General features: G+C 39.8%; 1 protein-coding gene across 3 annotated transcripts in view; it reads right to left on the minus strand.

Moving 5' to 3' along the window:
* The window catches only part of LOC131038054 (uncharacterized), a 64,270-nt gene extending 49,042 nt beyond the window's left edge, over positions 1-15,228 (minus strand). Inside the window, exons 1-2 of one of the 3 annotated variants that reach the window (XM_057970347.2) lie at positions 15,042-15,228; positions 13,314-14,702 (exon numbers count right to left, since the gene is read on the minus strand). In XM_057970347.2, coding sequence (XP_057826330.2) covers positions 13,314-14,442 — 1,129 coding nt within the window. In that variant the 5' untranslated portion in view covers positions 14,443-14,702; positions 15,042-15,228. Of the gene's footprint in view, positions 1-13,313; positions 14,962-15,041 lie in introns of those variants that run through there. The other 2 variants (XM_057970346.2, XM_057970348.2) reach the window with 2 other exon arrangements.
* Positions 15,229-17,800: the final 2,572 nt, after the last annotated feature.

Consider the following 17,800-nt stretch of genomic DNA (forward strand, 5'->3'; position numbering starts at 1 on the left):
CTTAGTTCATATTAACTGGTAATGATTACAATTTATAGAAATACAAAACACTGTAGAAATTAATGATATTACCTACCTCTATCTACCTAATACTGTAGATACATTAATGTAATCTAACAACCTAAGTTGATCATTAACAAAATAAGAAATTATTATTCTAACACCCTCCCTTAATGGTCAATCTATTAAAAACACCAAGTTGCCCCCTGAGTTTTACAAATTTATCCGGACTCAGAGACTTGGTGAGAATATCCACAGTCTGATCCGCTGTCGGAACATACTACAACTGAACTGATCCATCTTCTACCAGCTTGCGGATGTAGTGACAATGAAGTTCAACATGCTTGGTACGTTCATGGAAGACTGGGATTTTGGCCAGTTTGAGCACCCCTTGATTATCAGTATACAAGGGAGAAGGACCTGTCTGTGGCATCTGCATGTCAGAGAGCATCCTTCGGGGCCAAACTGCCTCACATGCGGCCTTGACTGTTCCCCAGTATTCAGCTTCGGTCGAGGAAAGGGCCACGGCCTGTTGCTTCTTGCTGCTCCAAGTGACAGCACCAATACCCAAATTGAATACGTACCCAGAAGTGGATTTTTTGTCATCCACCGATCTTGCCCAATCTGAGTCAGTATAACCAATCAGCTTTGGATCGTTGCACCTAGTATACAAAATGCCATAGTCTGAAGTGCCTTTCACATATCTTAACACTTGCTTCACAGCAATCCAATGATCAGCTTTTGGAGCTGTCATGAAGTGAGAGATGTAGCTAACAACGGAACTGATGTCAAGTCTAGTGGCAGTGAGATAGATGAGGCTGCCTACTAACTGTCTGAATTTTGTTTCATCTACTGCAGGTGAATCAAACTTGGCTGATAACTTCAGCCCTTTCTCCATAGGTGTGGAAGCAGGTTTACAATCCTGCATTCGAAACATATCCAACAAACTGTGGGCATACTTGGACTGTGAAATTAAGATACTGTCATCAATCTGCCACACTTCGACACCTAAGCAATAATGGAGAAGCCCCAAATCTGTCATGTCAAAAGCTTGGCACAAGTCCTGTTTGATTGCGACAATCAAATGTGCTGAATTTCCAGTAATGATCAAGTCATCCACGTAGACAACAAGAAAAAGGATCTCATCACCAAAAAGTTTGACGTACAGATTAGTGTCGGAGGGACTGCGTTGAAAACCATGTTCAACCAAATACTGATCAATCTTGAAGTACCAAGCCTGAGGGGCTTGCTTCAAGCCATATAGGGCTTTTACCAATCTGCAAACCTAATGTTCCTTACCAAGAACCTTGAAGCCACAAGGTTGAGTCATATAAACTTCTCTGTGCAACTCACCATTGAGGAATGCACTCTTAATGTCCATCTGGTGAAGTTTCCATCCAAACTGAGCTGCAATGGCAAGAAGAAGACGAATAGTACTCATCTTGGCAGTAGGAGCAAAAGTCTCCTCATAGTCAATGCCCTCCCGTTGTGTAAAGCCCTGAGCAACCAATTTGGCCTTGTACTTATCTAAAGTACCATCTGCATGATACTTGACTTTGTAAACCCATTTACAGTTGATAGGTTTCTTCGCAGGAGGCAAATCAGAAAGAACACAAGTGTTATTCTTCAGAAGACTATGGCATTCGATCTCCATAGCCTTTTCCCACTCAAGAATGCCTTTAGTCTCAGAATATGTCTGGGGCTCATGGATGTGCTGTGAATGTTGGCCATAAGTGCAAAGTTGACTGTATTTTGTTGCTTTCTCTTTCTGTGAGCGGATCTGCCCTCAATAAGCTCATCATCGTGAAGATCTCCGATAGTCTTGGCCCACCACTTAGGCCTAAGGGTAAAAGTACCAACATCTAGCATTGGAGGAACAACATCCTCTAGAGTTTCTGGAACAAAGTCATCTGGATGCGAATACTGTGGAAAATCAGGTGGTGTTGGATCGGTAGATTCCTCATCTTCAAAGTCAAAATGCTCTGAAGCCCTCCCATCATGGGAACAAAGAGGAAGACGAACACCAACATCAGGAGTTTTCACAGATTGAGTCGCAGGACTAGGAGTAGTAGAAGGCATAAATGGACCAGTAGTCTCATCAACCACAACATCACGACTGAAAATGAGACAATCTGTCTCTACATCAATCAACCTGTAGAACTTGTGGTTGTCATTGTAACCAATAAACATAAGTGTTTGGCTCTTTGAATCCATCTTAGCATGCTTAGCGTCTAGAATCCATACATGAGCCGTAGAACCGAAGACTTTCAAATGGCACACTTTTGGCTTGCATCCTGACCAGGCTTCTTCAGGAGTCATCTTCTTAACGGCATGTGTAGGTGACCGATTTAGCAATTAGACTGCAGTGTAAATTGCTTCAGCCCAATATTTCTTAGGAACATTTCTATGTTCTATCATAGATTGAGCCATTTCAATAATGGTGCGATTTTTTCGTTCAACTACACCATTCTATTGAGGGGTGTATGGTGTGGTGAGTTAGCAGTTAATGCCATGTGTAGCACAAAATGTAGAGAAGTCATTGGAACAAAACTCCCCCCCATTATCTGACCTTAGAGTGACAATCTGAGAACCGGATTCTTTCTCAACTAAGGTCTTAATTGCTGAAATGTACTAAACACATCTGATTTATTTTTCAGAAAATACACCCACATTTTATGACTGAAATCATCAACAAATAACAAGAAGTACCTGCAACCTGTAACAGATGGAGTGTTTATTGGCCCACATACATTAGTGTGAACCAGTTGAAGGACCAGCAACCAAACCATTCTCGGATGGTAATTCTTGGCGAGCCTCCAAGGTCCTTCAATCAAACCCTCAATGATTTTGAGGTTGGATCTCAGGTGGACAAGCAACCAAACCCTCCCAATATAACTGAGAGAGATAGTGCACATTTAAGTGCCCATAACGTTGATGCCATAGTGTTCTGATGGATGTACTCCTAGCAACCAAAGCATGCTCTTGAGAATCACCGAAATCAGCAAGTCTCTACAAACCATGATCTTCAAGTCTCATAGCGATTGTAGTACGAGTCTCCCTATTAACGATGTTGCAAATGGATGAACTGAAGACAACATCTAATTGAGGAGAATGCCTCATGATCTGACTGACGGGGAGGAGATTGTGTTCCATGCCTAGAACATAGTAGACATCAAGAAAAATTAAATTTCTACCCCCTGAGTGAATCTGGACAGTGCCCTTACCAGCAACTGTGTACTCTTCTCCTCCTCCGAAGATTACTGAATCCGAAAATGGTTCAAATTTCGTGAACCAATCCCGATGATGAGTAAAATGTCGCGAAGCTCCTAAATCAATATACCAGGCAAAAGAGTGTACTGGATCTGTTATTCTCTTGGCCAAAAAAGCATAGAAAGCAAATTCTTTCTGATTAGAGTGTTCGACGACATTTGCTTTCCGTTGAGACCCTCCCTACTTCTTTTGTTCAGAAGCCAATCGAATTCGACACTCGGCCTTCATGTGACCAAATTTGTGACAATAATTGCACTAAACATTCTTCTTCTTCTTGCTGTCCTAAGAAGAACCAGAGCCTTTCGGCTGAGAAGATTGAACCTTCCCTTTGTTCTTAGCAGAAGATTTGGAACAGAACGCTTGCTCGGTGGAGGGAGAACTGGTACTACTTCCAATCTGTTGTCGCCACCGATCTTGCTATAAAAGCTTGTTACAAAGATCGGAAAACTTCAAATCGACGTCAGTGGAAGTGATATTGAGTGTTTCGATGAAATGCTCATACGAGCGTGCAAGACTCTTCAGAGTAATGACCACCATATCTTCTTCCTCCATTTTTCGACCAATAGCTTCCAGTTGGTCCCGAAGATGCTTCTGAAGAGATGTTTTCTCATCCATACTGATCGTGAAGAGCATATTCTTAAGAAAGAACGCTATGCTCTTATCAGAGGTTTCATGAAGACTCTTCAAATGATCCCATATTTCCTTCGCAGTTTTGACAAACGGTACCTCAGGTAGCTACTCATCGGTAAAAAGAGAGTTTGATGAGCATGACAATTTCCGCCTTGCGCTCATCCCATTTGTCATGATCTTTTTCGACAGTGTCTAGACGTTGAGACCATAGATCGGAAAATCGCCAAGGACTCGCCAAACTCGGCGAGTCCGAGTACGATTCATGCCCCCCAAGTCTGGCAAGCTCGAACTCGGACTCGTCCGAGTCTAAAAGGTGAACTCGTCAGACTCACCGAGTTGGCGAGTTTGGCCTAAAATCGCCAAACTTGGCGAGACCAATGCTTGAAACTCGGTCGCTGGTTGGGTTAAATAAAATGACCAAAAAAAAACATTTTAAAAAGTTTTTTTTAAATGAATGATCTCGTCTTTGTTCACTACAACCTCTGCCTGAGAATGAGAAAAATTAGGGTTACAACATGTCAGCCAATAGAAAAATAACACCCAACGCCTTTATTAAATAATAAAAGGCAGCCCCTTGACCCCACAAGGGGCGATGCCCCTTGACCCCACCTTGGGCGCGCTGACGCCAAACCCTTGTCAAAAAATATGGGGGTAAACTGCGTCGATAGAAGTAGGGAAAATTTAACCTCCAAGTCTGACACTGATTGGATCAAATAGGTAGATATAGAGGTTGAGACTGTAGCCATGGCAGAGGAGGAGCGAAGAGCAAGAGCAGAGACAGGAGATTCAAAGGCAGATAGTGACACAGATGTTCCTAATGTTGGTGAGCATGGCATGGTGTCACGGGGAGCAGCTATGGTTGTCGAATCATCTAGGACCTACCTTAGACGCCTTCGCAGGGGGGCGAGGCCGGAGGGTGCAGGCTCCTCTGAGCCATAGGCTTGTAGTTGTATTTACCTTTGGTATTTGTATGGAACATTTGATGATGATCACATGATGACATGGATTTTTTATTCCATGAGTTTTGTAATATCATATACATTTGACAATATTTATATCTATGTTTGTTATTTCCTTCAACTACAATTTGCGTTTATGCTTATGCGATTGATGTATACTTGTGTATGTAATCAAATGAGCCGAGTTTGATGATGTTATTGTGTCTTTAAGGTGTATTCAATAAAGGGTGCATGAAACAAGTTTTAAATGTTTAATAATCTCTAAATTTCTTGAGTTTTTCACTAACCTGAGTCCAACCAAGTCTGAAGCCGAGTTTGACTCCAAGTCCCAAGTCCGAGTCCGGGTCGGCCTTACCGAGTTCGAGCCGAGTCCGAGTCCTGTTTCTATGGTTGAGACGTACCTAGAACAACTGCATCAAGACATTGGTACTCAAAAATCGTCAACATGCGGTGCTTCCAGGTGTTGTAGTTGCGGCCATTGAACTTCTGGCTGCTTTCGAGCATAATGTTCGTCAGCGATGCCATCACATACCCCAAGGTCGAACTGGTGAAGGCACAAAAAATCAGAGGATGAAAACAAAGGGTTTTTAGAAACAAATTCTACAAGTCAGATTCAAAGGCAAAAATTGAAACCCTTGCACAGTTTTCGGGGCAGAAATTTTTCAAAAGACCAGGGAAAATCTGATGCAAACCCAGTTCAGATCTCGAAAAACCCACAAAGATTTTGCAAATAAACAAAATTTCTAACTTGAAACGAAGAAGATAATCTCAAAACCCTAGCACGGTTTTCAAGGTAAAATTTTCGACTAACCCAGAAAAATATGACAAAGACCCAAAAATCCATGCGAAAAACCCAAAAACAATTTGCAATCAAAATATTTTTTTCTGAAAATGAAGGGTCAAATCCATGGGCTCAAAAAACAAGGCACGGAAAACGATGCACCCAGAAAAATCCGACGACAACCTAGATGAGCTCTCGAAAAACCCACAACGATTCTGCAACTGGAAAAAAAAATCGCCTTGAAATAGAGGGTCAAAACCCTAGGCGAAGTTGCAGAAACCCTAGGCGAAAAAAAATCTGCAAACCCAGAAAAATCTGATGGTGACCCAATTGAGGTTTCGAAAAACCCACCAAGAATTGCAATCAGAATAAAATTTTGACTTGAACTGAAGGGTCAAAACCCTAGTCGAATGTGTAGAAACCCTAGGTGAAAAAAAAATCCACAGACCGAGAAAAACCTGACGGTGACCTAGTTGAGGTTTTGAAAAACCCACCAAGAATCTACGATCATAGAAAAAATTGGCCTTAAAACAGAGGATCAAAACCCTAGGCGAAGTTGCAAAAACCCTAGGTCGTTTAAAAACGTGCAGATTTTCTGAGAAAAGTGCCCTAGCTCTAATACCATGTGAAAATTAGATTCACTGGTAAAATATCTTAGTTCATATTAACAGGTAGAGATTACAATTTATAGAAATAGAAAACACTAGAGAAATTAATGATATTACCTACCTCTATCTACCTAATACTGTGGATACATTAATGAAATCGAACAACCTAAGTTGACCATTAACAATATAAAAAATTATTATTCTAACAAAAATTAGTAGCAAACACAATGGGGTATTACAAACAAGCTTTTTAGATGAATGTCACACAATCTAAAGCAGATCTTTAGGCTTCGTACAATATAATAACCTATGTGCAGACAGGTGGCTACATCTAGGCCCTCTGCATATGATCATCATTTTTAGATACACTCATGTACCGATCCTCAAGGAAAATCAATGATTATGGCATCAAACAAGCAATAGTCTAAGATAGCTCAATATAGAATGAAGGTCCCATATGGCCACCACTAGGATGAATGATAAAATAAAGCTAATGATAAGATTTTAGTAAGACTACTCCATATCAGCAGAGGTCCTTTAAAAGGAATGGTGGGATAAAATTTGCTGCAAGGTACGGACCCTACTAAGGAAAAGCTAAACCAGGAAAAGTTTCATATACTCCAGAGTTGCAAGAAAGTGGCAGGCATAAGGATCTAAATCTCCAATTTGCTAAAACACTATGATGAAGGGAATGTTAATTTTGATCCCTAAATACACATTTTGCACAGCAGAGAGAAGAAATTAAGAAACAAAATATTGTAAATACTCATTGTCCAATAGGAAAATCTACCAAAAGAAGAGGCAACATGCTAAGGCCCCGTTATCCTATATCCATCTCTATAATTGCTTTGTGGGTAAAGCAATTTTAGAGAGGCTGCACCCACTATGATGCCTAAAGATTATCTGTTGTTTCTAGCTTCTGAAATTTCAATTGTGGTGTCTTAGTAAAATCTTTTCAATAATAGAGCTTTGTTAGTTAATAGAGCTTTGTTAGACATGCATTTTCCATTAACAGTAAAACAACTCATACTTTCTGTTAATCATTCATTTTATTGATTCATTAAAAATAACTTATATTTCTTACCTAATATGAAAACAGACAAAAGTAACAGAGAGAAAGCCTAAGTAGAAAGGAATCTTTAAGCCCTAGAATAAAACATGTCTTAGACTGGCTGAATGTAAATACTCTTCAAAGAATAGTTGTTGGCCAATAGTACAGAGCCCATGCTGCCCCTCAAATTCACTAGGCCTGAATTGGCATTAATTCCTTTTCCTAAAAGTTCTTTCACAATGTGTTCAGCAAAACATTTTCGATTCTACACTCAATAGCAAGAAAAATTATGATGTCTTATAAAAATTCTACTAGATTTTTGATAGTCTTTTGATTTTTCCATTAGCGAGAAGTAAAATAAGTCATACATTTTATCAGTGGTTATTTTTTGTATGTTAACATAAAAAATAGCACTTAAGCTACTTGTCCCCTTTGTGAAAAGCAAAAGTGTAAAGAGGAAAAGTAGCCATAAAATACCCCTTTGAGCCTTGGAATTAAAAAGGTATCAGAATAACCCGTTCATGGGTTACCTAGGGTTAATCCTTTAATTGACCCTTTGGATGGAGAGACGGTAAAGTGGTCAAAACCAGAGAAGGGGTGGGTGAAAATAAATTTTGATGGAGCTTCAAAAGGCAATCTAGGGATTTCAGGTGCAGGATGTGTGGCCTGTGATGACGAAGGGAAGATCCTATGTACGGGTGCTAGAAGGCTTCGAGATGGCACTAATAATGAGGCAGAAGCTCAGGCGGCTTTACTAGCAGTTGAATTAGCAACAAATATGAAGGTGACCAAGTTACACCTGGAGGGTGATTCCCAAATTGTTGTCCAAGCTCTGGTTAGAGACCATACACCGTGCTGGAAATTGAACAAATATGTAAATAATATAAGTGAAAAACTGAAAGCTTTCAAAAATTATTGCATCTCACATGTGAAAAGAGATAAAAATACTATTGCGAATGGGTTGTCAAATGATGCATGTGGTCTCGTGCCAGGGGAGGTGAGGTGGCAGAATAGCAAAAAAGAAACCGTTAAATGGAGTTAAGATCGCCTGCCAAGTTGGTACGACAAACTTTTCAAATTTCCTGTCAGAAGCCGGCTTTTTTCCTGCGCAAGGTTGAGTTAATGAGCAATTATTGCGACATGCTCTGAATTGGCAGCGATGGTGGAGTGCTATGCATTGAATGCCAATTTTGTAATGCCCGCACATGTAATGAATAGAGTTGGCAAGTTGGTGAAACCAAATTTAAATCCGGTTTCATCGGAAATTTCTGCAACTTTCAGCAAGCTTAGAAATGGAAGCGAATTTCACTCTGGAATCCTCCAAGCTTATGCCGGGTTTTCGAGTACTTGTCCCTCCCAAGAAGCTCGAGAAAATGTTTCTAGCTAAGCACCCTCTATTCTTGAAAGCAATTCAGTTGGTTTTAGGAGAAGAGGTGGCTGTTATCGGCCACCGCTACAAGTGCAAAGCAGACATCTACTCACTCATCATGGCGTGGGGTTTGGAGTTGGAACACACCTGTGAAAAGGTGAGGAAAGTCTTGCAAAGAATTGTTCCAAGAGAGTACCTATTAAATTTGGAGTCCCTGTTGGAGTGGGCCGTGCTAGGATGGGGTTTTAATCTCGCAAAAGGTATCCCGAAGGAGAACGAGGAGTTGAGGGCGAGACACTCGCGTATCCAGTTTCATCGTTGCTGTGAAGAAGCCGGAGCTCACTTCAAGGATGATGCGAAGCGAGGATGAGAAGGATTGCTAATATTTGTCCAAATTATGGACATTGAAGATGAGATTAAGCAGGAGGGTGGAGAGAGAGTGGTGGAGGAATTGAGCTTTAGGAGGCCAATAACGAGGAGATTGTCTGCAGAAATGGTAAAACTTGCAGGGGTGATGTAGCGGGAGGACGCGGTGGCGAGTCGTAAAACCCAGTCTCATGAGGGGCAGCGGGCAAGGGCGCAGAAGGAAGGATAGGAGATCCACGCGCAGGAAGACGAGGCTCTCGCCAACTTAGGGTGGCTGGTGAATCGAGTGCCTCGGCTGCAAGAGATGTGAAGGAAGAGAGATGAATTGGTCACAGCATGCAATGGTACCTCTAGGTGCCAATTTAAATTTTCAGTTGGAAAACTTAAACTTTCTGGTTTCTGTTTAGAACATTTTAAGCAGAATTTGCCAGAATTTTGAATGGCAAAATGTAATATGTAATTTTTCATACTCATAGCATGGGGGTGTGGGCTTAGTGTGGGCGCTGGTTACTGGTTCTGAAATTCCAGGTTTTTGGTTGGGTGGTTTGGATGATTTTTTGTGGGTGATTTTAGGGAACTTCTTGATAGTTTATATCTTACTGAAGTTGTACTGTTTAGTTTTAAATAAATAAAATACAAATATTACCAACCAAAAAAAAGGTATAAATTCAACTTTCAATTTTAAGGTTTCAGTTAAAAGTGTAGTTATTAGGAGACGTGTCTCCACCCCCCTAGGACGCGTCTCGGAGACTGGCATGCGACTCTCATACCAAAGACGTCTGGAGATGCAAGCAAACGCAGGAAACCTGGCAAACAGAACCCTAACGTCTCCTCTCGTCTCCCATGGAAAATCAGACATCTTATGCTGGAAAAGAGAAAAAAAGACAAAAAAAAATTGCTAAAACATGGCATTTATTACCCTAAAAAGGTTGATTGCTGTTGTTTTGATGCAAAAGAAGGACCAATTTTTATCTAGACATACGATGCATGTTATTTTTTTCTGAGCATTTTATTTCCATCACGTGGTCTCCTCCTATAGGCATGAGAAGTCTTTCAGTGCAGGTTGACTGGATTTATTTAATTATATTAAAAAAAATGGCATCTCTAGGTACTCCCATCTCCTGCTTTGAAAAAGTCATACCAGTACCGGTACTAGTCTCCCTAACCGGTACCAATACCAGTCTCCTGGTAACTATGGTTAAAATACTGTACTTTCAATTCTGAATCCTAAGAGCTCTATTAAAGCCCATAAAAAAATTCAGGCAAATAGATTTACATTTCTGGATATTTCAATTTCAGCTTTTTAGAGAAATATGTTCCAGATTTTCCAAATACAGCTCAAGTTTCAAAGGCAAATCTTCAAGATATAAATTCTTTCATTTCAGTTCAATTAAGAACTGATCTCACCATCTTATGCTCTGTTGGTTACCTTTGTTCCAAGGTATAACTCAAACTAATCACAAAAGTCTTGTCAATTGCCCATATACTAAAATTATTAACTAACGATTAGACATCTCAGGCAATTCTGGAAGTTACTCATTAGGCCTAATATCACTCTTCTGGCCTGTTTTAAAAATTTATGTCGACACAAGAATCCCATCTACCTGTGAAGCCCAGTAATCTTTTATGTTTAAAATTGAAATTGCAAAAATAAAGTTGGGTGTTATAAACCACTGCCGGCCCCAAATGCCTCTCCCTAAATTGGGGACATCACAGCTGCACTTGACTGTTGTCACATGGCAGTTGTGTAAAGAGTTGATGTTTGTGATTTTGCATACAAGACTAGTGTACCTCATGTACAACTCAATCCGTGCAATAGCAAAACAATAGTTGACATCAATCTCCAGAAAAATGTAAATAAGTGGCAGCCAAAAGACAGAATGCCATTTTCCCTAAACCAATTACTCAAAGAGTCAAATTCCAAGTGAAAAGGGACATCTCAAATATCAAGGCATACAGAACACAAGGCAGGCGTCAATGGCAAATATCAAGGCTCCCCTATTTTTATACCCAACCTTAACTCGCGAAAATACTGAGAATGCAGCCCTGCAGCACGGCTAATAATATTAGAAGCAGAAGGGTGGGATCTTTTAACCTGGGAAGCCCGGATTAAACTTTTTCATGAACTCGGGCCCATTCTTGCCCCATACCTCAACACAAAACGCAACACAATATCCAACTCTGCCAAACCTGCTAACATAGTTATATACAACATCTATTCCACAATTATAGAGGCAGAAAGGTTTGCCACTTTAGAATATGTGAAGCTCTCACTTCCATATGATGCATTGTCTTGTTGGAGTTTAGGAAGCAGAAATCTGACTCCAATGGATTAACTCTTTGTCACTGGCTGTAAATCCTACAAACTCAAACTCCATCTTTGGGGGTGCCTCTTTTAGCTTTTCAATTACCAGCTGTAATTTGGGTGGCAGTGTAATGGATAGATTGCAGGTTAGACTACAAAGTAACACCATTTCCAACATTTGTTTCAACTTCTATGAGCAGTTTACATTATTTTTAAAGGAAAAGTTTCTGGCACATATCTCACCAAAGTTTTAAACTAATATTATGGAGTTCCTCTGGAAAAAAAGTCTTGGCAATAAATATTTGAGAATTTGAATCTTTGATATTAAGGATCTCTAAGAACTTTGACAATCTCTCTTAATAATGTTTTGCATGTCTTACCACACCAATATGTCATCAATCAGTGGAAGTACTATTGTTTGGCGACTTGGTAAATTCTGTTTATCTTCAAATCATCTATTATATACGCTATCTGTTCTATTGCATTGCCTTGAAGGATTATCATAGACAGAAATCTGATTACAATGGATTAACTCTTCATCAGTGGACATAAATTCTACAAACTAGAACTCTGGCTTTGGGGGTGTTTCCTTTGGTTTTGCAGTTAACGGATGCAATTTAGCTGGCAGTATAATGGATGGCTTTTCGGTTCAGACTGCCATGTGCCACAATTTTTCAATGTGTGTTTCAACTTCTATCAGCAGTCACAAGCATACCTTTGTATTAGTCTTTTAACAAATCAGAAATAGTTGGTTTGAAATGGAAATTTTGACCTTGATAACCAACAGAATCCTACGAAAAATTGCAAGTTAACTCAATGCATTGATTGGGCGTTTCCACTTAAAAAACAAGGAGGTAGTAACCTTGCATTACTTTGTCTTATACTGTACTATTTAATGAATGTTGCATTTATATTTTGTAAGAACTTCAAAGTATTTTACTGAAACGTAGTCATCATCCACAAAAACCAAAACATGTTCTCCAAATGTTTCCAAACCCAATGTGATACATTGGTTCAAGCTCAGTTCAAACATCTTATGACAAGGGGCGGTGCAATAAAGTTCAGAAAAATCATTCACATATGCACAGGCTATAATTAAGTTAACAAGGGAATTGATCTAGATTGATTAAGAAACTTTCCCAAAAATCTACAGCAGATAATGCATTTACTTCCACACACAACATGATACTTTAATTTTATAATTTAGAATTTTTAGACTGTTAAAAGTCATAGAGATATAATTTAGCGAACTCGTTAACATCTATACAAAATCAAGAGCTAGGCTAACATGGCAAACAATTTAGATTGATTCCAACATTTCAATTTTTTGTCTGTGTTAGGATACTAAGAATAACAACTAACGATGGTCTTCCAAGATCTTTTAGTGCAAACACAGTTAGAAAGACAATAGAGAAAGTAAAATGAAATTGAATACTACAGGCATGCTAAGTTTCTTTGTCAATAACGCTATCAAACTATGTCGTTTAAAATTTTGTCTAAACATCCAACATTACCATGCCACCTCACCATCAAAATGCATTCATATTCAGTCTTTTCCAGGAAACTAATCAATTCCACCTGAAGAAGAACCCCACAGCTTACAAAAGGCTTATACATGGTCATGCTATGAATGATAAGAATGAAGATATGAAATGTTACTGAAACTTAAATCCCAACCAATTTCTGAAATTCACGTTTGGCAGTCACAAATTACAATAATGATAATCAACTTGATTTGACAGATTTGAAAATGTCAGAAATGTAGAAATTAATTAAAAAACATGACCCAATTAATAGGGTGATTCTTTTCATTCTAAAGAAAATGTGTGGTCATTTATAGTAACTTTACAAACAACAGAATCGAAAGACCATAACATCAATTAATATAAAAAACATAATTCAAAAACGGACCTATAATTTTTTACTTGTCAATAGATCACTCAGAAAATAAGTTTCCAGAGTTAAATGACTGACCTTCCATATCCACATCTGACACAGCAGGTGACATTGACACTGCCTGTGACTCAAACACTGGATCTGTACCTTGATAAACATTCAGAGGTGGCTCCGATTGTTCTGCAAACTGACCCTGACCCTCTGCTCCCTGTCCGTTTTTCATCTGTAATTCCAATTTCATTTTCATCCACTGAAAGTATTGATATCCAATAGCAGCGTCAGTGCCAGCTGGTCCATTGAACAAAAATGCAAATTTTGGATTACCTGCTTGTCTAGCGCGTGCCATATTTTCAAACTCGGGTCCATTCTTGACAACAAATTCAGAAAGAATCTCAATATTCTGAACAACTTCAATATCACTCGGCGTCTGTGGGGGTGGAGGTAAAGTGATCAAGTGTGAAGGTAGAAGTGGATTGGACATATCCGTTGAAGCTGGAAGTGATTGAGAAGTCCCCGAAGCAAGTTGTGATAGTGTCGACTCTGGCAGGTTAAACTGTTGTGTGTGTAAGGACGAGGATGACTGAGAAACACTGAATGTAGGAGGTGGCAGTGGAGGCTGAGCTAAACCCTCGGGTAATGTATGTAAAGGTGGAAGTGGTTGAGAAACCTCCCCAACCAGAAAAGGTGGCTGTGGCGCATGCTGGGGTACCATGTGTGAAGGTGTAAATGATTGAGATAACTGGTTTCCAGACGATAGCTGTGGTGGCAATACTGGAGAAAAGGTAGGACGCAGGGGTAGGGTTGGGGTTTGCATATTTACAGGAGGACCAGGGAGAAGAGCGCCATTGAAATTAGGAGGCGGAGGTAGAGGATATCGAGGAGGTTGCCCATGAAACGGCTGGCCAGGTGGTGGCCCTGGAAAGTGCTGTGGTTCAAGGGGCTGCATTGAGGCCATCATTCCATACGAAGGTTGGAGAGGATGAGTTCCCTGATTTTCTACATAAGGAATTGGAGTGAAACCAGGTGGTGCATGTGATGCTTGAGGAGGCATTGTCGGAGGATGTCCAAAGCCTATATTCTGCTGGTACCCACCTGGAAAACCAGGGCCACTTCCATGCATCGCAGGTCCATGTACTGGATGCCCCTGAACGGAAGTCCCTGGAGGACCGTGTCTGTACTGAGGAGCATATCCTCCTGGCCTGAACATTCTGTTTTATTGAATGCCCAATTAATTCAAGCCTCTTCACAAATCTTCAAAAGCAACCCTTAAGGCCCAACAGCTCGCTTTGTAAATATTGATCCAAACTCTCCTTGACGTCAAATTGCCCAATGGGAATCTCGTTTAGAGGCAATCCAGGCAGAAAAATTAGGTTTTCTGCACAAGTGCATGATATCTTTCTTTACATGGATCCAATCCACAGTTCAATATTCTCAACAGAAGCTAGATGTAAACTAAAACCAACAACCCTGCCCAAGAACCGTATGGATGGACTTTATTAAATTCACTGCTCTGAGAAAATCGAATATTAAACTGTAAAGCAGCAACAAAAACCCCAAACTTCAAAAGGTTTCATGTTATGCAAGCTGAGTAATTAATTCGGCGTTTTCTGTTTAAGAAACATTTTTGAATGGCATGAAATTGCCGAAAACCAGAACCAGTGCTTGTAAGATTAGTAGATGAACGCTTGACGAAATTGTGACAAATGAAACGGGGAACTTGCCTAAGCTGTGATACAAATTTATTATGAAATCAGAACAAAATAGTGCAGACAAAAAAAAATCATAAACCCTAAAACAGAAGCTTACCTTCAATAGCAAGAAAAGGAGTCATCTGCGTGCGTGCTTGTATCGCCTCGGCCGAACCAATAGAATTTGTCGAGAGTGAGTGGTCATTTTGCTAGGAATTAAATATTTCCCTGCAAAAGAGGGGATCTCAAAGCAATTTAGTGTGTCGTCGAAACAAGAAAAACCAGGATTTGATAACAAAGCCTAAACTTCACTTTAAAAACCTCGTTTAAATACAATCAATTAAGCACAAAGTAATTTAGTTAGATTAATAATTAAGGGTAAGTTTAAATATAAATCAAATAATTATACTACTTATTATAGAAAAATTAAATCGGAAAAAAAAAATTGTATCTATTCATAAAATGTATAATCTAAATAGTATCTATTCATAAAATGTGGTCTTTTGATTAGTGGATTGTCTCAAAAAAAAAAATTGTTAGAATTATGTTTTATTTACTGGGTTATTTTATGGTTATGGATTCTTTCTCTAAGTCTAAATTTGACCCTACACAACAATGCTTATGCTATGTTGCTTATCTAATTGACCTTTATCTATTATGCTTCTTTAACTTGGTATCTAAGGACTCATGGTATTTAAAAATATCATGGAAGGAATGGTATTATTTCATAAAAAGATTTATTTTCCTAGGTCAATCCTTGAAAATGTGTGAAAAAATTTAAAGATAGCAAACAAGTGTCCTAGAATGATGTCTGTATATTTCTTACTCCTCTAAGTGCAACAAGTCTAGATGATTTGTTATTGTGAGATTTAGTCAAGATTGAGGGCACAATGAAAAGCATAAAGAGAGACAATAGAATGACAAGAACAAACTGTATTCTCATCAATATACAAATGATCAACTAGATTCACCAATACAATGAATATGAACCTGCTTGTATAGGCAAGGCCATATGGATGTACGAGCACACAATCATGACATGTGGCTCAATGAGACACAAGGGTAGGTGAGAAATACTAGGGGTAGGTAGGAGAAATAATATAATATTCCATGAGAGGTGGATGACCCACCGAATGTGGAGTGTAACAGCAAAATAAGACCACAAAAGGTGGAATTTCTCCTACAAGCTATATCCCTGTGTGCACACTTCCCCAAGTGTCTCATATCCAAACTATGAAGAGATGCATTATCCTGAGTTAACTTAAGTAAAGTCTAATAATATCCATGATGAATATTTATTTAAGCCAACACCCCCCCTTAAGTGCAACTTAGGGGAATGAAGACTCAAATCAACAATGCAAGATGGGTCCCGGCTACTAAGCCATGATAGGTACCCATGTACAATATGAAAATGCAAGAAAACCTATGCAATGCAATCTCTCACAAATGGAAAAAGGGAGAAAATCCAATGGGAAAAAACTCCCCACCCCCCAAAAGAGAGATGAATGTACAAAAGACTCTCAAAGAAGAAGGACAAAACCTCAAAGAGGAAAAAGTCCCTCCCATAAGAGAGGAAGGAGAAGTCAGCTAACCCCTCTAATGATACATCTCGCACCCCCAAGAGAGCTCGCAACTATTGGAACTTAATCTCAGTGAAAGGTTTGGTGAATATGTCTGCAACCTGCTCCATTGTAGGACAATACTGCAAATCAATGACATGTTGTTGAATCAACTCTCGGATATAGTGCATATAAATCTCGATGTGTTTGGTCTGCTGATGTTGGATCGGGTTCTTCGAGATTGCAATAGAAATTTAATTGTCGCAATGTAGAATTGTCGACCATGGAATAGTGAACCCAAACTCTGTGAGAATCTGTTGAAGCCAAATTGTCTCAGTCGTTGCGTTAACAGCTCCTCGATACTCAGCCTCAGTCGAAGAGAGAGCAATAGCATATTGCTTCTTGCTCTGCCAACAAATGGGGCATGAACCAAGGTGAAAATTGTAACCTAAAGTAGACTTACGATCATCAAGATCGCCAGCCCAATCGGAGTCCGTGTAACCAACCAAGCAAAGTCATGTGTCTGCTGCATAGTGAATCCCATAGTGATGTGCACCCTAGATGTAATGAAGGATGCGTTTGGCGGCTTTCCAATGAAGCTCATGTGGTTCCTGCATGAAGCGGGAAACCATGCCAACCGCAAATGAAATATCAGGGCGTGTGTGAGTCAAGTAGATGAGACTACCCACAAGCTGATGATACAATGTGGCATCAACTGGTGGAGAAGAGCACTGAGCCTCAAGCTTGACTCTTGAAAGAAAGGGAGTTGGTGCAGGCTTACAATCAGCCATATGAAAGCGTGCAAGTAAATCAAGAGCATACTTGGGTTGCGATAGTGTAATCCCGAAAGGTGACTGTGAAATCTCTATCCCGAGAAAGTAGTGCAAAAGACCCAAGTCGGTCATAGCAAATTTGTCATGTAAAGTAGATTTGACCCTGCTAATGATGGATGCGGTGCTCCTTGTAATGAGTAAATCATCAACATAGAGCACAAGTATCAAGTGAGAGTCATCCTGTCGCAAAATGTAGACATTTGGATCAGAATGACACTTGGTGAACCCTGTTGAGAGAAGGAAGGAATCCATCTTGGCGTACCAAGCCTTGGGGGCTTGCTTAAGGCCATAGAGAGATTTCCTTACTCTGCAAACCAAGGAAGAATCCTGGATGAAACCCTGTGGCTACTCCATATAAATCTCCTCATTAAGATCCCCATGAAGAAAAGCACTCTTTACATCCATCTGATGTATAGCCTAACCATGAGTTGTGGCAATAGCAAGTGTCAAGCGAATGGAGTTCATCTTGGCTACGGGTGCAAAGG

Source organism: Cryptomeria japonica, chromosome 2, assembly GCF_030272615.1.
Source record: "Cryptomeria japonica chromosome 2, Sugi_1.0, whole genome shotgun sequence".
Lineage (NCBI taxonomy): Eukaryota > Viridiplantae > Streptophyta > Pinopsida > Cupressales > Cupressaceae > Cryptomeria > Cryptomeria japonica.